The sequence below is a fragment of the Pangasianodon hypophthalmus genome, chromosome 11, assembly GCF_027358585.1.
Source record: "Pangasianodon hypophthalmus isolate fPanHyp1 chromosome 11, fPanHyp1.pri, whole genome shotgun sequence".
NCBI classification, from domain to species: domain Eukaryota; kingdom Metazoa; phylum Chordata; class Actinopteri; order Siluriformes; family Pangasiidae; genus Pangasianodon; species Pangasianodon hypophthalmus.
In genome coordinates, this window is record NC_069720.1 from 25562364 (window position 1) to 25585637 (window position 23274).

General features: G+C 38.7%; 1 protein-coding gene across 1 annotated transcript; it reads right to left on the reverse strand.

The window, feature by feature from the left end:
- Nucleotides 1-836: 836 nt before the first annotated feature.
- Nucleotides 837-21040, reverse strand: lingo3a (leucine rich repeat and Ig domain containing 3a). Its single transcript, XM_026947271.3, has 2 exons — nucleotides 20468-21040; nucleotides 837-4531 (listed from the first exon to the last, which is right to left on the reverse strand). Exon 2 carries the CDS (start codon nucleotides 4485-4487, stop codon nucleotides 2673-2675), a length of 1815 nt encoding a protein of 604 aa, XP_026803072.3. The 5' UTR covers nucleotides 4488-4531; nucleotides 20468-21040; the 3' UTR covers nucleotides 837-2672.
- Between the last annotated feature and the right edge of the window lie 2234 nt (nucleotides 21041-23274).

Consider the following 23274-nt stretch of genomic DNA (forward strand, 5'->3'; position numbering starts at 1 on the left):
CCTTTCAGTGGATTTTCTGAATAAGGTGTTTACATGCAACAAACTTCCCATTAAAACTTGCATAATCCAGGGATGGGAATTGGAATTTGGGGAATCAGAATAATGTCATAATTTGAATCGGGCAATCAGATTGCGGCATTTACATGACTCAATACTATTTAGAATATTACCAAATTCCGATTAATGTTATTAATATTGATGTGCATTTAACCGTAGCCACTGATAACAAAATCTTCATCAGAAGCTGATTTTTTAAGATGCCCTGTCTGATAATTTAATATTCCTACTTCTGTAGACTGAAGCCATTCTGGATTGTGTACCCTAACATCAACGATGCTTATGCAAAGTGCATGGCAATACTCAGTTAAGAGCAGAAAGATTAAAACAACTGAGCACTAACACCACCAACAGCTTGATCAAAGTGGCTGACTGTGTTGCAACACAAGAAGCAACGTTTGCATGTACCAACAGTCATGCTTGTGTAAAGATCAAACCATTTCTCTCGTTTCAAACACACTGGGAACAGCACAGAAGATCACAGTGTCAAAAACAGTAAAACAGAGATGTGAGGGTAAAGCCAAAGAGCTTTTGGAAATATTTGAAAAAGATATGAGAACAAAAGTGTGCAAACATCTCTTCAACGTTCATCACCTCTATGCTCAGCTGCAAGCACTGAACCGTTCCCTGAGAAAGGATGAGGTCATTTTGTACACTGACTATGCTGAAAACTAGCAATGCAAATATGTTTCTGAAGTGCACCAGATACATTTTGAAGCATCACATAGACAGACCACACTGCACAGCAGTGCCATATATACCACAAACGTCATCGAAACATTCTGTACCCTCTCACTGAAACATGACCCTGCTGCTATTTGGTCAGAGATTAAGCCTTTTCTCAGAGAGAAGTACCCAGGTGTCCAAACATTTTATTCATGGACCAACAATGCAATATAGGGAAAAGAATTTTTTGTATTGTCAACCCTTCAGATTTCCGAATCTAGTGCAGTCAACTGGAATTTTCTTGAGGCAGGCAATGGGAAGGGTCCAGCAGATGGAGTTGGAGCAACTATCAAGAGAATTGCTGATTTTCAGGTGACCAGGGCTATTGACATTCCAACTACTCAAGTCTTCTTGAGCAGTTGGAACCAGGAGCTGTAGAGGTTAAAGTCATGCACAAAGTGGGCAGAAACTGGCACTTCTGGCCATAGATGGAGGGCATGATATGGTTATACAGTGGACAAGGTCTTGACCCTAATGCCTCCTCCCACAAAGGTGACCCTTGTACAGATCTGGCCCAGACTCTTCAGTATTGTCCGTGAGAAGATGGGTGTGTGAAAAGACTAAATAAATTGACCCAAGCAATGTGGTCTCCAGTTTTTGTTAATTTTCTAAATGTCAAATGGAGACTGTGCAATGTTCATTTTAAAGAGATGGTTCTGCAATTATACTGAAGAAATGGTCATTGCTGAACGCTCTCCCAATTTTTTTTTTAAAGATCTGCTGACAAATAATGAATTTTGGCTTTGGAAATTTACTCAATTTACTTTGAGTTTACTTTTACCATATTAGTTTGCAAAAGAATACTGGCTGGAACAATCTGTGTATGTCATTTGTAATCCATACAAATCTGATAACGTTTAAGGCACTGTATATAATACATATAGTACATAGTTTTGCTCTTTAAAAAAAAAAAGAAGAAGAAGAAGGAAAAACATCAGTAGTCTCAGGTACAACTTGTGAAGTTTTAAAAGGAAATTGGCTGGTAAGTTTTTCTGAGCATCTTGAATAATCTGCTGCAGTTCTTCTTGGAGACTTTCACTGTCACACTTGCTTTTTTTGTCTGAAATGTGGTCTATCATGTAATGTGCTGCTTTCTTTAGTGACATACAAACATGTTTCTGTAACATTTAATTTTATGTTGGAAAAGTATTGTTGGAAATGTAAAATGTTTTTGCACTGATTCAGTAATGCAGTAGTCATAAAATAAACATCTATAAAAATATAAAACTGCACTGCATCAGATACCTCGATACATAGGGTGCTAAGACTTTTGCACAGAACTGTAGATTTTACTCGGTGAACAAACAGTAAAACAGTAAAAGGCCTTGATTTAGGTTTGTCTGTGACCAACCTCATTCACAAAACAACACAAAACAGTTATTTCTACACACGTTTTTGTATTTTATATTCCTACTGTTTTTTGAGGATCACTCAATCACGCATACAGTATGTGTGGCAACTATATGTTTACTCTTCCAGAAGATGTTGAGTTTCAAATTCAACCTAGCTATCCTACAATTAGCACATGCAACTTTATTTGCAGATTGCCTCCGCAACCTACTTTACATGTGATATTATCATAAATATTCCTAGTAGATCACCTGCAACAACCCCAATGACTGCACAACAAAAAGAACAAATTATCAAAATGTACACATATAAACTCTTTATTTGAGGTCTTAGTAAGTCAGGGCATAAATGTATTGCTGGTATAAGTTAAATTTCTTTTTATCTTATTAATTTTGTGCTAATGGCAGGCAAACTGTATATAAAACATACAATTAAGAAAAAATATAGAGAGAACACATACATCAAATACATCTTCTGTGCAGTACCTAGTTACCCAGTGGTATATATATATATGAGACAGAGACCTTTGATTTATACCTCTATATCATTTTCATATTGAATTTTCGAGCCCCTCCTTGGCCCCCACTGGTTGTAGGGCCATCCACCTTTCTGAAGGAGTACTCCACTGAAAAGTTGTTTTTGTGTTGTCCACGTCCACGACTCCACACAAACAAAAGCAAGAAGCAGAAGATGACTACACCCAAAAAAGTTATACAACCCATTGCTGTGGAGACCAAAATTGTCTTGAGGTCTAATGTGAACTTTAGGGAGACACGCGTATCATTCAGATTAGTGTCATTGAGGTCACCAACATAGGACCGATTTGCTGAAGGACCTGCATCCAAGGGTATCCCACTCACAGTTAATGTGGCAAAGTAGGTGTCATTGCCTCCTGCATTGCTGGCAATGCATATGTAGGTTCCACTGTCTGTTACTTGGACATAATGGATTTCTAATGTGCCCTCTGGCAACACTATAAGACGACCAGTGCTTCTAGTAGTGATGCGGCGGCGCTGGGGTGAAATCCAGAAGATGGTTGGAGTTGGTTCTCCATCTGCTTGACAAAAAAATGATACAACCTGACCCTCTCGTGCAGATAGCTGTTGTAGTTTTCGGTTGCGGATTTTTGGTCGTTGGCATGTGAAGTGATCAAGGAGTCCTGAGTCAGAGAAGGCGCTGAGAGCTTTACCTTGCACCTCAATGGGTCCTGCACAAACTGGGAACTTACCATCAAAGTTAAGAGTCTTGCGGCGCTGCAAGATCCATAGCAGACGGCAGTCACAGGACAGAGGATTGCCATCAACCCGAAGCAATTCCAGGGTGTTTACAGAGTGAAAAGAGCCTTCTTCTAGTGTTACTAGCCTATTGTTGGACAGGTTGAGTAAACGTATCTGCTGCAGACCTCCAAGGCCATAAGGCTGCACGCACATCAAGTTGGTGCCCACAAGGTGTAAGTCCTTCAAATTGACCAGATCACGCAAAGCCCAAGATTCAAGAACAGAAATGGGGTTGTGCGAGAGATTCAAACTGCCTAAATGGATAAGATTACGTAGGGCACCAGTTGGAACTGTAGTAATGTTGGTGTTGGTAATGAAAAGCCAGGATAAATTGAGGCCCTGGAAACTGTATGGGGAAATGTACTCTAAAAATGGCCAGTGGTCAATCTCTAGACCCCGCAGTCCACCCAGCTTATGAAAGTTCTGTTCCTCTAATGAGACAATATTGAGGTAGCGTAGTCGTAGTGATACCAAGCCACGGAGATAGGAAAGAGCCTGTCCTGAGATAGAGGTCAGGTTGCACCTCTCAATAGTAAGTTCCCGTAGACCACTCAAGCCCAGAAATGCCTTGTTTGATATATACACCAAATCATTGTCACCCACCTCCAATTTTTGGAGCCTCCGCAGATCCTGGAAAGTAAAATCCACCAATATAACCAGTTTATTTCCACTCAAGTCCAAAACTGTGAGATTGGCAAGATGTGAGAAGGCACCCATTGGCACCAGCTTCAGCTGGTTGGCACGCAGGTGTAACACACGTAGATTCAGTAAGCTGGAAAAAGCATTGGGCTCAAGCACACTGATGAGATTCTCACTAAGATCTAAGTCTTCCAAATGTGTGTAAGCTTCCAAGTCGCCACGCTCCACCCAACGCAACTTATTTCTACTCAGATCTAGCAACCTTGTGTCAGTTGGAATTCCATTTGGAAAAGAATTCAGGTGCTTGTTCTGACAATTCACGGACTTTCTCTGGGGTACACAGTCACAGACTTGGGGACAACCTTGGCCATGGCATATGGGAGCTGTGATCTGTAGCAGTAGAAGGCCCAGCAAGCCCAAGCCAGGATAGACCGCCATTCCCTCTTTCTTCCTTACTCAGGTTGGATCACTGCACCAGATACCTAGACACAAAACAGAGAGTGTATTAGCATCATCTGATTTTCCTATTCAACAAGTCCATCTAGGTCCTTAGTGTGTTAACTCCCATATAAATGTATACTTTATCAACATTTTGATAGACTAATATGAAAGAGCGATATGATGATATATAGAGAAAATGGCAAGTATCCAAAAAAATTTCTAAGGAGTCTAGTATATTGTTAATATACAGTAGGCTCCAAAAGTCTGAGGCTACGAGTGAAAATGCTTCTGTTTGGTTTTGTTTTTCAATTTAACACAAAGGTTTTCATTACAACTGATATCAGCAGTAACTTGAGTGAAATGTAGGTATCTTTTACATGAATTTCAGAAATATTTACATGAATTTCAGAGTTTCTTAGGTTTTGGTATGTCCCCTTTTTGCTTTAATGACAGTGTGCACTCGAGCTAACAGACTCCACATGTTTGTGTAAAACTTTATGATCCATGTTACTCATGTTTACACCTTATGATCCATCGGCGTGTCGACTGAACACATGCTTCAGTGGAAGGGATAAGACTCACAGAAAAATAAGTGCAACAGTGCGACATCTTGCACACAACTTCCACAACTTTCAGAATAGCAGTTGATCCAGTACAAATGCTGTGACAGAAAAGCAACTGTCCTATTATCAGGAGAGTGTGAGTTTGAATTCTGATGACACAGCGTCCTACGGCCTAGAGCCATGGGAGCATGGTGGGAGGAATGGCATACTGCCCTGCCTGCTCCCAGACCCAGGAGCAGGCCCAGGTGCAAAGATTCAAATTAAAATTCGCAACATGGCAGAGATGAATCAGGTTAATGTATTGGTCACAAAATCAATAGTTTAGATTTACATTGTTATGCAAAGAAAATGTAACAAAATCTAAACCATTGGAGAAAATGTCTTAATGGATGTACTGAAATTTCTAATGGCTTGTGATTGGTTACTGTGTTTAGTTGTGTGTAACCTTTTAAAATGAATCTCAAATGTAAAAAAAAAAAAAAAAAAAAAAAAAAAAAAAGAAAAAGAAAATCACAAAATATTTCAATTCTATTAGCAAATGTTTGCATTTTTCTCTCATTTAAAGGTATGTGGATTAATAGGATCATTGTGGCTGACTGACTTTCTGCTGTCAACAGAGTATACTTATCAGTAGCAGACATTTACATTTGCCAGCTGATTTTTCACAAAGAAACTGAACAAATATATAGGCATATAAATAAAAATATAGGACTACTGGTCCATGTTCGCTACCTAGTAAAACATATTACGTTATTCTACGTTAGCTATATGCTTGGTTCTACTGTAGTTATAATGAACTTTAAACTGAATTTCACTGTTATTTTGGGAATTTTCACTGTTACTTTGCTCAGTAGTGTTAGCCGTCTTGATTTATGCCATCACTTCACTAATGATGACTTGCTAGTTATAATATCAGCACAACAGGCTAGTTTAGACATCAAAATGAGCAACATACCAAAAAAACTGAAAAGAACTCCTTGCTGAGGGTCTGTTACAACAGAACAAGTTATGGCTTTGCTACAGAACTGTCAAAAGCTTTATGTGCATATTAAAAAGTGCATATGTCTTAACTGACGTGTCCAAAACCTGTGTCGTCTCAGCAATGCCCTTTTAATTATCATCAAATAACTCCTAGAAAATGCATTTATTGTAAAAGAAAACTGTTGGGGGAGAGATCAAGGTCAACTGATCTCGTAAAAACGACAGAACACTATTCCTGAAAATAATTTGTGGAGATGCAACTTAAAAATGTAAGGTCATGTGACATTCACTAATAAGGGAATGGGCGGAGTTAAAATTGTACTGCGGCCTGCCACTAGAGGGTCTCGGAGACATTTTGGCTTCACTGTTAAACCTCTGTTATGACATTCACCCATACAGTATATACAGTCATTGGGCCTCATTTATCAAGCTGGATACAAATGGATTCATTCATCAGTCATTGACAAGAACACAAGAAATCTTTTATTCATGTAAATCCTGTAATTTCAAAAAGATGTATCTGAGTGTGTGTAAGTTTATGCATAAAACTAATAATTTATGTAAACCTTGACTGATCGGTTCCAGATCATATAAATCATGATGAGTACTGCCCATTCATATACAGGTTACGCTGTCAATTTTAAATAGCTTATGTATTTCAATTACACACTTTTTTGTGAAACCCAGTCATTTCATTTTAAAGACATTACTAAAGAAATAAACAAAAAAAAAAAAGAAACATTAAACAGAAAAAAAATGTGCCAATGCAGCACCCTTGCTTTCTGTCACAGTAAATAATGCAGAGCACAGAGTCTGGGCACAAGTGAGCTGGGGTCTGTCCAAATCCACCTTGAAATCCATTAATAAAACATCTGCTACATCAAGTTGTTTTGAAAAAGAGCACTTTCAAAATTCAACATGGGCTGCAACCAGCTTTAGAGATGGCTAGCGTATAGCCTGTTGCAGTTAACAGCTCAGACCCTTCCTCGGGCTGCTGAGGCTATAGCTAACCATAGACATAGCATCCTCATGCTCCTCTGGAGGGGACTGTTGAAAGTATAAGCCTTGGGATGTCTGAGTCAAACACTGCATTGAGATGCTCAAAGCTGAGGCAGTGAGTACATAGAAGGTGCCCACCTTCTGCCTCCAAGTGATTTAGACACTGGCTGCATGAGCACAATTCCAGTCAGTAAACAGCAATCAAACTATGGGGAAATTAGAAGAGTTTGTGAAGATCAGTGTATGGCATGACTAGGTAAAACCACTCAACCACAGGCCTGCTAATCGGCTTTTGTGGACAGAATACCTATATCTCCAGCTGTGGTCACAAGTTGCTAATCAGAGAGCTGCATTTCCGATAGCTGTGGTTTAATATGTGTAGAGGTGAGAAGACGAAAGGGGACAGGTGGCTGCATGAGCACTGTATGCAAATACTGCATCATGCATCACTTTTGTAACTTTATTTCCGTGAGTACACCAAGTTAATCTCATTTGTCCGATGTTTGAAAAATTTATCTACTGTAATTTGTAAGGACAATCAGTAAAATAATTAATAATTAACAAAGAGCTCTACTGATTTAACAAAAAAAAAAAACAGGATAAATATTTAAAGTATTTAACTCACCTCTGTGCAAACAGACTTTTTCTCATGCAAATGTCACATCTGAACCATCTGAAGTGAAACACCAGGACTCACCTCTTCAACAAAATTGCAACAGTTCCCTCCTCTAATGCTAGGCAACTATTGAATTTCTTGAGTTTTGAGAGATGAGGTTTCAGAGACCCCCTTTCTCAACTCATTCCATCTTTGGTAACCCAAACGCATGACCAGCCTCTCGTTTAACCTTGTATCAGGTAACACCAAGGGCTGTCCACTCAACACAGGTCTTCATAACAAACTGGTGGAGTGCAGGATTGTTACTGGATAGTAGCTGCAACACAATGGATTAGATTCCATCACCACAAAAAAAGGACTCCTAAGTTTCACACTCACGCTTTGACAGTATGAAGGTTTTGATGCCACAGAAATTAAATTACTTCTCAAAGTAATTTATACCGTCACCTTTCTCTAACCTATTAGTCTATAGAGCATACTAAAGACTTAAAGACTTTTCAGAACTCAGACCTCACATGCACAGTGCAAGAATGCTGAAGAATAATGGTTTTGCTTTACTGTCCCCAAATCTACTCCTAATGTGGCCACTAAAGACATTTTTGTACATTTGTTTTGCTACAACCAACATCCATTGTGAATTTTATTATCGGCTTTACTAAATAGACTGATGGGAAATTGCTGTTAGTAATAGAAGACCTTGAAGCTTCATTCATTAAGGAGGAACTTAATAATTCATTACATCATTGTATTCAACATATGGGGCAGTTGGGTGAGTGCCAGTACCTGCTATTCTCTACTAGGATCTGAAACTAGCCAAGAGCATGAACACAAAGACACTGAAGTGGAGAAAATGAAATAGTGATCTTGCTAGTCTCATCAGTCTGGGAGCTGACAAAGATCAAACTTTACAGCAAATCTTAATAAGAGAAACATCAGACACAGATGTTGCTACTCCAGAGTACTGCATGCATCATTTTACTTCTGAGGTTGTGAGCATAGACCTTCAAGCTCGTCAAAGTGAAGCACATTTTTATGGATTAACCACACAGCACTAAATGAAGCATAATTCATAATAATGATTTTTTTAATGACTGAGGGATTCTGGCACTATCTGCAAAAGCAAATGAGAGTCAAAGGTCTGAAGAAGGAAAGCTCTCCAAGATGTTTGGAACCCATTTGATGCAACATTAAAGTCAGTGGGTGCTCATGCCAAATATTTTTACTGTTAATCAATATTTGTATTACTTTTTATATTTCAGGGCAAGCATAAGAACTCTCTTGTTTTCATTTTTTCTTCTTATTTTTTATTTTTCTCTCTTCTTTTCTTCTTCCTCTTCTTCTTCTTAACATTATTGTTATTATTATTATTATTATTATTATTGTTATTATTATTATTATTATTATTATTATGTTTGTCCTCTAAAGCTCACCATGCAGACCAAACTGTAGGTCATACAGATGTGAGAGTTCATCAGTAGGTGGTATTCCCTCCTACCTTAATTGTCAAAATTGCTATGGAATCAGAGAAAGAGAATTTTGTCACTAGAACTTTATGAGATCGGGGCCAACATGTAAAAGGCTGTGCTACAGCACAACCATCTGGCTGATTAGGCTGATTATCTCCCCTACTCAGGCATAATTTTTGTTTGCCGTATTATATTTTGTATTTTATTATTTTAAAGCATTATTTTAATGATTTTTTTGCAAGTTCCAAGACTTTCGGACAGTACTAGGTTTAGGTTTAGACTAGTGTAGCTCTACTCTTCTGTTCTATGCAGTTAAATGTACTTTAATTATTAGTCTGAAAATGACCCCAATTCTACAGTAAACTGCACAACTGCACTATTTTTTAATAGTCTTTTGCTTTAATGGAAAATTGCACAGATGCAATTTTAGGGACTGTGGGCAGGAAAATGCAAGGGGCCCTCCTGACATTTTTTCCTCATTATTGCCGTTACCAGATGTTACCCAGATGCCTTTATCAAGAATCAGATATCCAGAAATATACATACATAGTGTAATTGTACAAGGGGCAATATAAAGAAGTCAGCTTTTCAGTTAAAAAAAAATTATCATTTCCCTAATCCAAATTGTAGGCATACAGAGTTATATTATGTGTACAATATGATGAGCCAACTATATGTAACTGTCTGAAAGTGTCATTACATTTTGCATGCTAGATGTAGCACTAGATCAAGCTTCTCAACTAGATAAACCATTGTTACATCACGTAGGCTACAACAGAACACCTTGGGTAAAGTGTTGGCTTTTATACTCAGTTCTGCCAACAGTTCTTGTACTCAGTTAGTTCTGGCCCACTAATTTGATTGGATAAGCGGTGTTCCAAGAGTGTGGCTATGAAGTGCATCACTGGGACGTTTCACTGTGTCCATCACTCCGCTTGTCTGTGTTCACTACATAAAATTCCAATTCTAGCAACAGTTCGTTACACTGAAACTGATACTACACTTACTATGAGCTGTCAGTCAGTCTGTGCGTTACCATGACGACACGTAATGCTCCATCCTGCTGGGGTTTCTTTGGAAGCTATTTTCATTGACAGAGTAAAAATAAAGAAAATATTTGGCCATATTGTGTCTGAATTGTCAGTTACTTGATATTAATTTCTTGTTTATGAAACTGTTGTATAAAAGCAATATCACACTTGCAATCATGCTGTTGTACTGAATATCATGTGATATCAGTGTGATGGGGCATGGCACAAAGCGCATAACATCGATTATAACAACAGCGATTGATTACAATGTTTAGGTTATTAATGAACGACATATTGCGCCTTTTAATGGTTTATCATTAGATTTAATGCTGTGGAATGTCTGAGAGACAAGTTAGTTCCTGTTATCACTGATGTGATTGCCGCAGTAACAATCATTCCCTCACCAGCCTCTTTCTCTCTCTCTCTCTCTCTCTCTCTCTCTCTCTCTCTCTCTATAAACTCCTCCGTCCTGAAGACTTTCCTGTGCTGGGATACTGCAAAGCACTGACTGTTGCAAAGTGCCTTTCATAAATATATAAAATTAAATAAATAAATATCTCCTAACATAAAATGTCCACGCAAAATAATGCACATTTTTTGACTAATCAGATTCAAGAATTCAACCATGCTCTGGTATAAAGCAAAATGACAAATTCTACCAAGAAAGCGAGCTAAATAATTAGGCACCAACACCTAGCTAGTTCTTTGCTTGTCAAAATGTTGCAAAATGATACATTACATTATGGCTTACAGTTGTCATCCTCAATTATTTTGTAATTAGATTGTATCCACCACTTACCACACTTCTGCTTCCTCTTTTCCTCTTCTTGTTTTCTCTTTCTTTTCTGGCTTCTAGACAGGTATGCTCTCTTCATTTGAAGAGCATGACAACTCAAAATAAACTTGTGCAAGTCCCACATGCTAGTGAGATGGGCCGCGTTTAGTGGAGTTCCTGGTATAGTGTTGTACATTGCATATTAGTGGTTTTGCACATAACACTCATGCACACTCACGCACTCACACGCTTGTAAAGTGTTGATGAACTTGAGCAAGGCAAAAGCCCTGAAATATTTTGACAGTGTTGATAGAACTTAGATGTCCTCCACAGATGATCTAGAGGCCTTTGTGCAGCTCACATGGGGATGGCCAGAGGAAGAGGGGGCCCTATGTCTCGTCCGCTTGCTGTCTGGGGAAGCCCAGCTCGCCGCACAGCAGCTGCGACCACGTTTGTGGCTGGAGTACCAGAGCGTGAGGAAGGCGGTGCTGCAACAGGTCAGTGGGACCCCAGAGGAATGTCGATAACATTTCAGGTCCTGAAACTCGCGGAGGTCGGCCATCCGTTTATCCTGTGGCCAGTGGATGTTGGCTGAGGAGCGGGACGCCAAGGGAATTCTCAATCTGGTGGTGCTGGAGCAGTTCATCGCACAGCTCCTGGGTTTCAGCATCACTGTAGTGTGTGTGTGTGAAGGTGGGTGGGAAGGAGGACTCGGGAGACAGGCGGACTTTGACAGAGCTTTGGGCCCGTTTTATTTTTCCGACTAGCGCTTTTCAGCATGCTTTCAACACTCTGTGGAAAAGCCAAAAAAACACCATCCCAGTATTTCAGGGCTTTCGCCTTGCTCAGGGTCATCAACACTTTCCTGGCTCACACACCAGTGTGTGTGGATGTGTATGTGTATGTGTGACCTCTGTCAGCTCTGTCCCTCTCTCTATGGTTCACTGTGTTCTCTTTTTTCTCCTGAAACGGCAAACAAAGCATACATAAGTAAACTCACTGTGATCACACACAAGTGAGAATCATCACACGTTACCTCAGTTCAAGCCGCCTCTTCTCTGACCACAGCTGACGCTCAAGCACACCCCCGCTGCCAAAGACAATTCACTAAAGTGCAGTTTGATGCAATATTTGCTGCAGCAATTAAACCAGCCTAAACTAGTTTGCACAAGCAGCTGCTATGCGAGTGACATTGTCCACATACTCGCTTGCATATCTTATGTACATCTGGAGGATTAAAAGTAGCATCCTCTAGACAGTGCGTCAAAAATATTTACTCATCCAGAAAATACAAACTATTACCCAAAAATGACCTTTCAGTATGTTTAAAAATGTTTTGAAAATTAGACACTAACTGTAATAGGAAAACTGTTAGTACTCAATAACGGTCTAGAATAGTACACAAGTATGCAATTTGAGACACATTACTTTGTTTAGTCAGTTTTGGACACAGTGTCACATGGTGCTATGCTGCCTCCACTATTTACATTGGTATTGCACCACACAGAGGCATCATCTTAATTTCTGAGGATGTGCACAAGCAACACACCAACACACCGCAGCATACACGTGGCAGCCATCTTGCGTAAATGTAGTTAACAGCAAGTATAAATCAGCCTTTACGCTGCCCTGTGAGACAGCTTTAGCAGAAGTTCAAAAAGATGCACTGGACTGGCTTGACGTGTCTCTGAGGAACCACGTGATAGCCTTCACTCTCCCCAGTTGGTAGCTCTCATATGATACTGGTGGTTGGGAATTGGCCAAGACTAAATTTGGGAGAAAATAGGAGAATCATTCCTCAAAAAAATCTATGGAAAGGATGACTAGGCAACTACTTTTTTGAATTACTGGTCAACTAGTAAAAATTAGTAGTCATGCAGCCCCTAGTGGGGATATTAGACCAAGCCACCCATTATCAACCATTGTCACAAAGCAGCTTTACAGAAATATTCGGAATTAACACTCAAGCCACACTGTTTTTGTGCACTTTAGCCCACATCAATTTCAGTTTCAAGCAGCCCATAACACACCACAGTAACCCACATATCCTTCCTGCTCATGGTCTCGGGTGATCCATCACAAGTTGCTACCCAGTAAGGCAGAAGGGAGAGAGGCTAGGGTTTGAAGGATATTGAAGGGAGTGACCATTATCTGGAGATTTATTTTGAATGTGTTTTGGTATGTAGTGTAGCTCAAAACAGTACAGCCAGTTCTGGTCAAACACTGAATTACAGCTCTTTGCTGAAATACAGCAAGCCACTGGGGATCTATATCTGTCCTCAGACTAAGCAAAGGACACAGACGTAATGGCAATGATACAAAGCTAGTAGGTTCTTTAAATAGCCTACATTATTTGTCTCAGTAACACTGCAGTCATAGTATAAATAATGTTATGTTTAGGTATGGATTGACAAAAATCCACAGACACTGCTAAAGTTTAACTGCATTGATCCGTCACCTTAACCATAAACAACCAAATGGTTCTTTTTCTTTATTTCAAAGACAAGCTGATGTATGCCAAGAAGCTAAAACTCCCTACAACGCAAAACACACTGTGACCTATGGGGAAATCCAAACCAAGTATCCAATATAATCTTTCACAAATAGAGATGAGAGTATGCTGTGCACAGCGGGGCTTCTGCTTTGCTGCTATTTACTAGTGTTTTTTGTTTTTTTCGTCTTTTTTTACTTTTTTTTCTAGTTTTTGGTTTTCAATTGATTTTTTAAACTGTAATAATAACTTGTGTTCATTGAGGCTGTATTGGTCTTGGATAGTTTCTTGGATTTTAATCTATCTAGTCTTCATGGGATTCTCTCAGTGTATTCATGTATTTCTATTTTGGACTACCATTCTCTGTAGTACAAACCACCTCAGGGCAAGCTGGCACTGCATTGTGTCTGTGCTCACCATGTAATACTTCAAGTGCCTCTGCTGCTCCACAGCACAGTGTTCGTGGTACTGTAGCTCAGTGCCATTTTAGGCATAGAGATTTTGAAGGGCATGATGGCATTGGGCAGTGAGGACTATGACCATCAGAACCATTTAGATATGAGCACAGATTTTAGAGGAGCTTGTTACTTCTTTCTTGAACTGTAAAGTTAGTGGATGTGAGAAAAAGTTACCATTACATAGTAAAGAATTATTATTATTATTGTTATTATTATTATTATTCCCTAAATGTGTATGACCAAATGTAAAAATGACCAAACTTGGCCATTAGGTTTCAAATACCACCCACTAATCTATAATAAGCTTTATGTTTCAGCTTATATCTCCACAGTTGCATAGGATAGAGTAAAAAAAATATATACTGAATCCTTGAGGCATCCCATATCTCTTTGGCAAAAGAGTTTAATTACTTTTGGCTACCTACTTTTTTAAACTCTCCATAGGGCATTCATGAAATTTGGTGTGAACCATGCAGAGAGTTGGCTAACAAAAGTTATTAAAAGAATTGTGGTTAGACAAACTGTTTGGCCTCTACAAGTCAATGAATTTTAGACCATTGCATGAATGTACTAAAAGAGCTGTACCTTCTGAATGCAATGTCATATTTCCACAAACATTAGAATATATCATCAAAAGGATACTCTGAGATCAAGGCCCAAATTCTCACAAACAATTGGCCAATAGGGGACGCTGTAACTAAAATGCATCAGAAAGTTAGAAAATTGCACACAGAGTGGACAGTGAGATCAGATCTCTTTGCTGCCTTGTAAAGATGCCTTAATGAAATGTAAATATACAAATGTGAAAAAATGTAAACAGAAAGTATAGTATCTTATCCTGCCAAGGTTCCTGCTATATATCCTGCTTTCATGTTCTGAAAGTAATATGTGGGATTTAAAAAAGTTTATTTAGACAAAAAAGAATATCAGAAACCGCAGAAAAAGAAGCGCAAATTGCCCACTGTGTTTAATTTCATATTCAGACATTCTGGTATTTCCAGGCAGCAGCACACAATTGGCATGCCAAACTAATGTGACTACATGATTTCATGTTTTGAATGTGACATCAATCATAGGACCAACTACACCCACTTAAGCAAGTGAGGAACCTGCTGATTCTGAGTTAATAGAACATTTTCTCTGAGTACACTCGGAGTATGTGTGTTGCTGAAATGTTAGGGACTGTTACTAAAAAAAAAACGAACAGTGTGAAAAGTTTGACATTACCAGCTGAAATCAGGATTTCAGTAGGATCTTGCTGCATATGAGCTATGAAATGCAAGCCACTCTAACCAACTATTGCTCACATAGGCAAACTGAATAGCTGAATTTTTCAGATGGAAAGAATTAGAACATGTCATTACAAAAGTAGCTCCTAAACAACAAACACCTTCTCCAACATCTGCTAGCTGGGCATATTTAATCTCATATTTGTAATGAACATGTAATGGATTCTTTAATAATTATTAGTAATTGATATTTTTTTAAAATCAGACACAGTGAATGCATGAGAGTGGTTGAGTAGTTGCTATCACATCATAAACTGTCTGCTAATCCCAGGTCATCATTGAATTTTCTGTAAACAATGGTGCTGTAACAGAAGTTTACGTTACATTATTTTATGCACCTTGTCTAGATTATGCTGTACCTCTTAATGTGGACACTTTCATGCTTTCTGAAAACCATACACTTTAAATCGTCAATCATCAATCCTGCCACACTTCAGTCTTGCCAAGCCTGTGCTCAGTCTACAACCCCTACCTAGTGGACTCCTGGATAAATTATCGATGGTTGTCTTCCATCAGGTTGCCATCCGCAGTCTAATGGCCAAGTTACTAAACAGAATCAATTGATTAGAATATTGCTAAACTCATACTGTTCAAGAAATCATACACGACTGGAGTCTGTAACTTCCATGGGCAGAATACCCTAGAATGCTCTCAGACACTCATCCACTGGACACACACCATTTCAGTAGGTTATCAACCACCTCTCTTCCTGTGGTTCTGAGAACCATTTGAGGTACTGGTAGTTGACAAGTGGATAAGCAAAAATTAAACAAACCTAAGAGATTGCACACACATTTATCTCCTGAGAGCAATCAGACAACAGAAATTCTACACAGACCAGTGACAGACCTCATCGTCAGCGCCGACCTGGACAGATGGTCTGGCTCTCAGCCCACAACCTCAGGTTGAGACTCCTATCTAAAAACCTGAGCTATGCCTATACCTCATGTCTTGTATGAGTTCTGTGCCATGTTCTTTACTATTGTCTGTATCATGTATGATCCTTGCTATGCTTTATCGACATTGCCTTTTGGATTTCCCTTTGTGCCAGATTGTGATTACTGGTGTTTTGACCATTGACTGTTTATTGACATTGATATTTGGATTGTGGACTTGTTGTGATGGCACAGATTGTTGTTAAATCCTTCTGCACACTGATCGTGAACCTACAAACAAAAAAAAGTCATCAGTGAATTATACACTTGCAAAGTTAGCCTTTCTCTGTAGTGTGTTTTTACTCTCTGGGATACATAGACTTGAAAGGCAGAATAGAAATGCATGGATTTAATAAAAGTCTATGTAAACATTGGAAAGTCACTAGTTATTCACACAGTGTGCATGGATATCGTGTGCACACAAGACCCAGGGAAATTAAATGATCCAGGCTTTTCTAGGTGTGTCAGGTATGCAGGCAGGAGTCAGTTTAGATTAATCTTGCACATCATCAGCCATTATGTTATTTGTGGAAGCTAATAATTTGTGATCAGTCACTTTCTAACCCACATTGTCCTAAACCAAAGTAGATTTAAGGACTTGTTAGAATATGGCTAGTGATACCTGCTAGTCAGTTGGTTACATCTGAGGGAGAAAAAAACAACTCCATATTCTCTTTCAAACTTTAGCTCAGCATATTGCACTCTAATGAGACAAAATGAATTATTTATATGTCCAGCTAAATTACCTTGTCTGCTGTTTTGCCAGTGTTTGGCAGTGAGTCAGTGAGAAGGTCATGGTGTTGCAATGTAAAATTAATGCAAGACAGAAATTTTTAATTTGGTATTAGGGCCATTAGTGTTATAAGAGAGATGAATCATATTAATGTATGTGGGATATATAAGTCAAGGGTCACCAATTAGCTGACCATCATCCAAAACCAGCAAAAGATTTAAAATGACCAAACCAATTTAAGATAACCAAAACACTAATGTAAGAAAAGAAATTTATAGACAGTTGAATTAATCCTCTCTGTTCCAATAAATAACTCACTAATACAGTTTATTAGTATTGCAACCATTTACAGATGTAGGTTGTCATATCCATGTCTGCATCTCCCATGATCCTCAACATTACCTGAGGATCCTCATTACCTCCAGGCAAGCATCTATCCCTGCTCAAAATCACCTGATCTGTTTGCAGACTCTCTTTAAATAAGCTAAACTCTCAGTGTTACTTTGTGATGTCTTGCTCCAGCACTGTGTCTGTGGTGAGGCCAATCCCTTGTAGCTTGTATTGACTCTGACCACAGTTCTGCTTCACATTTGCTTATTTAGTCTTGTCTAGTTTATGCCTGTCACTGTCTCAGTTTTCAGAGCAGACAGTCATTTCTACCACCGACTTCCTCTATGCTTTAGAAGAGGTAATGACACTGAGGAAGATGTATATTGACGACCTAAACCAGGGTTCTCATTTATCAACCGCGAGTATAAAGTACATAATTTTATGCATGAAGAATGCGTATGCATGTTTCTACACACAGGATGTGACATCAAATTATTCTTGTATGTGAGGATGTGCGTATATTTCCTCACACTCCTGACCACGCGTATACCAGAACCGGTAGTAGTAAAGTGTAGAAAAGAGGCTCCCATCCCATGTTTTATCAATCATGTAAACATACTGACAGTGTAAAAACCGATTTCAGTGTTCTCAGATAAAATGCAGATGAAATATGAAGTAAAACTCTTTAAAAATTCATACACGTATAAAAAGACACACAGCTTTGGGCAGGGAGGAATGCATTTTTAGAAACGCAGGAAACACTTTACCGATAGTGTTGAGTGGTTAATCAGCCGATTTCATTTGCCCAGTGCAATTTTAGTTGATTTCTATAGTAGGGCTTTTAGCCACTGACACATTTAAATGAGAAATTGGAGACAGGACTGGCATTTTCCAACCATCAGCCGAATAATGACGTGTCTTTCATGCATTTATATCACTCATGCTGCAATACATTACACTTCCAACTACAAAAAAAAAAATAATAAAAAGGAGGGATTTTCACATCATTGCAGTTTCTACATGGGGCACTAGAATGCACTCATGTAGCCATAAAATGTTAAAATTTCATTTATTTTTTTAGCCAATCACTAATCATGATGCTGGCTTACATGAGATCAATTTCAGCTTATGCAAGATATCAAAGAGGCTGCGGAGGGGCTACTTGCAGTAAACGTTTTAAAAATGATGGGAGGCAAATCAAGGAACAGGTCAGTTAAAAACAATCTCTTCAATTCATTCACATGGTGGCAGAGGCTTTCGGCCTGAGCAGGTCTCTGAGTTATGTAAATAAGTTATGTAAATATAGCTGCAAGCAGCGAAGTGGGGGTCAAGCACCAAGGATGAGTCATGGAGTTGCTATGGTGTTTTAGTGATAGATGAAACAAATGGCTTTCTAGCAGGTATTAAACAATAACACACAAAATGATTAGTTCTGTCACAAAAAAAAAGTTATATACAGTTTCAAATACTCCATGAGAGAAATGACTGTTTAAATGGTTTTCTATCCCATTTAAAGAGACACGACTGAATACCAATACAGATATTTTCCATAATATTAACTACATCTGGAAACACTTTTTAATGGGTTGGCTCTGTAGTGTAAGAGGAAACATACATCTCACATACCTACTGGCCACATATCACTGTCCAATAAGGCATAGTGCTCCTCTATGCCTCTGAATATTACCAGTCTGATGGTAAATCAACAGTTCAAACAACCATTTTATTTAATATTAAAATATATCTATGGTACGTGATATCGCTGTACCAATACAAGGCTCTCAATTCAATACATCTTTGTATCAAACAATACATTTAACAGGCTGTATAATAAAGTAGGCTATTTATCGTAAAATACTGTGTGAGGTGTAATAAACATTTAAACTTAATCAAGCCCACACTCCTCTGAAAAGGCCTGTGAGCCTGTTACTGTACTAGCATACTATCCTGCACCAATATCTCTCTCCCTCTCCCTCTCTCCCTCTCTCTCTCTCTCTCTCCCTCTCTCCCTCTGCTGCTTTTAAACATCATTTCCCAGTGGATTCAAATCAAGGTTAAGTAAATCACTGGGAATGGGAGGTTCATGACTGTAGCTATATTTGGTATAGTGAAGAAAAATACATTTGACCGACAGAGAACTGCCTGACTTTCACAGCACACCTAGCAGAATGTGAAATAAGGTTAAATAGAAACCTTTGCTGTATTAAAAATTCTATCCTATCAAGAGCCCACCATAATTGAATTTGAATTTTGCTTCATACATGCTTCAGACACGCCCCCTTTTCAATTACATCAGTAGGCTTGCATTTTTATTATTTTTTTTTTTTTTACACCAAGTTGGGCTACTTTTGAAACAACAAATCAGAAATGTGTGTGCAACACAGTGAACTTGCTTCCAGTGCAAAGAAAAAAGACCTTGCCCTTCTCCCATACTTTCTGCACTAGTCTATTGTGCAGTTTCTGAGAGTACTCAAGAGGAGAAATTTCCCTGAGACCTGGCAAACCTGCACCCCAGTGAAAGCTTGGCCAGAGAGCAAAAGTTTAATTAGCCATGTTTAATGCACAGCTTTTGGTTTGTTATACACTGCTAGGAGTCTGAACACAAATATTTCAATTATTGTACTTGTATAATGTTGATTGTTTTAATCCACTGAAAATGGCACTAAGCGTCTTCTGGCAATTCTTACGTTTGCTGTATCAAAAAATCTATCATATCAAGAGCCCACCATAATTGAATTTGAATTTTGTGTTTTATTACACCCCTAGTACTAAATAGATATGTTGAAATATATAAATATTACTTCACAACATTGCCTATTTAGAAATATATTCTAGAGATGATGTATACCACAATTGCAGAAGTTTAGATAAATGGTGTAGAAAAAAAAGTTGTGTATAGTGGATGGTATAAGTGGTATGTAGAGCCAATAATTCACACCAATTTCCATTTAACTCTTGTGAGTTTTCAACAATTGGAAGTAGGAAAATATCCCAAAATCAAGAAACAATATGGCATATATCCAGTATGCTTGAGTATAGTGACTGTTAAGCAAAGTGGTACGCATGATGTACTACATATTTTTCAAGTAACCCTTGAAAATTCCCTCAAGAGCATTGAGGCATATTTAATCTGCTTCCATTACTGTCAGCGATCTCAGTAATTGATAAACAATCTTGCAGCATTTTTGCAAGAGCTCACATGAAGAAACTGCAATCATTCATGCAATTTATGAGGGCAACAGAGCATGCAGATTCCCACATCAATCCTCTAACAGTATTGGTGATGTGTTAGAGATGGATGGATGCTTACCCACAACTGACCCTTGACGAGATCCACATCAGCAATTCTTGAAAGGTGTGCAAGTGTCTTCAGTCAGATTGTTCCTCTTCTGAGTTTCCACTGGAATCTTCACATGAGGCTCCCAGATGCAGATAGAAAGCCCTTGCTTTTCTGATATATTCTTTTTTTCACAGTCACAGTTTGCTGATCGTTTCAGAGTCAGAGTGCAGTGAGATTCTATGCATGACTAATCTTCCTCCTGCTCCTTTGTTTCTCACTGCTGGATCCCACTGGATATCAGGCACAGGACACACACTTCCCCACAGAAGAGCTGTTGGGGGTGGGAGCATATGCACTTGCTGGAAAAGTGTGTGCACAGTGTGTGTTTGTGGAAGACAAAGACTGCTGTTTTTCAGCAAGAGACATATTTTTGCCTGTCTGTGCATAATAGAAGGTGCTTCTCTCCTCCTCTTTCCACCATGACTGCTGCATGGCTTCTAAACTCCCTCTACCGCCTAATAGGTATTTTAGGGATTGTCTAAAAAGTCTATGCTGCAGAAAAAAACATACAGCAGGAATGTCCTGGCATTGTCACAAAGACTTCTGAAAGAGGGAATGGCAGTGTCTCATGAATTACGGTACACTTTTTAGTAGTTTCCCTGCTCTAACACACCTGGTTCAACTAATCAAATAATTAACAGCCCTTCCTGAGTGGAAGTGGGTGTGTTAGAGCAGGTAAACTCTTAAAATGCACAGGACAGAGGTTACTCCAGGACCAGTGTGTACTCCAGAGTCAAAATCTCCAAAAAAATTTTTGTCAGATTTATTTGCAGAAATCTTACAACAAAAAGGATCTGATGCTTAAAGGGAAGTAAATATTTAAAAACAGGAGAAAAGTATATTATGGGATTCAAGAAAAATCAGCAACTTTGAATCAGGTTGAAAGTCCCAGAGATCTGTATCTGGTTAGTCTGTTGCTGGGTTGTTAAGTCTGGTTTATACTTTTGCTTTAATGTGTATTTGCATCTTTGTATCGAGATGCAGAGAGGGGAATCATGGGTAAACTTGGCACGCAGAGACATGCTGGCGCTCAGTCCTCCCACAAGCTAACTACACATTGTGCGTATATGCAGTGCTATGCTTTGGCTGAACACTTATTGGTTAGCGGAGAGGTGTGTCCGGTTGCATACCTGGAAATGTTTTGGCGAGACTTAGTATGCGTAGAGAAGTCACCATTTACATCTACAAACTGATAACGATCAGTCAAATAAGACCTGAGCCAATGTTCTCTCAACAACATTTTCTAGCCTTTCAAGGAGAATAGCAATCAATGGTATCAAAAGCTGCACTAAGGTCAAGCAACACAAGCAAGGAGACACAACCCTGATCAGAGGCCAGTAGAAGGTCATTTACCACTTTAACCAGTGCTGTCTCTGATGCACTGGTAAACATAGTAATATCAAGATGACAAAAACCATGAATCATGTTATAGAAAAGTGCACAGCATATCCCTCAGAATGTTCATTATAAGATTCTAGCTCAAAGGCTAGCTGGACTAGAAGGTTCATTAACAAAAAGATTTGACTGGTAGTAGCAATCACCTGACCGAAACCCAAATGAGTATACTATTTCGAGGTGAGATAGCTCTTAAATCCTAGTAAAATTCCAGAAAGTTCTATAAACATAGACAAAATATCAAGCACTGCAGAAGATATTGCATCCAGATATAATTCAAAACCCTTATTTGTTGTTTTCTCTGACTTTAGTAAATTTAATATAAATACAAGTAGAGCATATAAATATAAACATGATATCTGAATGCAGCTATATGAATATAGCATAGTGCCGTCAGTTCTGTCAGAAAAGGTTTTACTGAGTATCAATAACTGTGGGTTTTTTTTTTTTTTTCCTTCGGCTGCTCCCTTTAGGGGTCACCATGGAGGATCACTGATTTGCATATTTGATTTGGCACAGTTTTTAATGCCGGATGCCCTTCCTGAGGCAACCCTTCCCAATTTTATCCACTTGTGGTATCCTGGGCAGGAATCAAACCTGGGGAGGGCGGTGAGAGCGCTGAGGCCTAACCACTATTCCTCCAGGGACCCAAGGAGAAATAATTGTGTATTTACAAGAAATTAAGAAACAAAAATCATCATTGTTATTTTTACTGAATGCACTTAATCAGTGAAAAAGTACAAAGGCATTCTTTATTACAGTACAATATCTTACAATATATCACTGATTGTATTTTTTGTTGCTTTTATTGACTTTTTACTCATTGTTTGTTAACATTATGGAGAGTAGTAAGTGTCTGTCCACCAATTATTCTAACATGCATAAAAAAAAATCATGATGTTGTTATTGCTGTTATTCAGGCAGATCATCATGATCAAAGTCAAAGTCAAAGTCAACTTTATTGTCAATTCTGCTATATGTACAGGACACACAGAGGATTGAAATTTCGTTTCCCCCAGAACCTTGGTGTGAGAAACCAACATAACAAGACAAGTAATAAAAAAAAGTAAAATAAAATAAAATACAATAAAAGAAAGATACTTTCTCGGCCTTATGGCTCCAGGGTCATGGGTTCAATCCTGAGGTCAGGTTCTGTGCTGAATTTCACATGTTCTCCATGTTAGTAGGTGACCTGGCAACAATAAATTCTCCCTAGGTGTGTGTGTGTGTGTATGTGTGTGTGTATGTGTGTGTGCATGGCTCCCTGTGATGGACTGGCATCCCACCCAGTGTGTATTCCTGCCTCGCACACAATGTTCCCAGGATTGGATCCAGATCCACTGCAATCAGGATAAAGTGATTACTGAAGAACTTGCTTATCT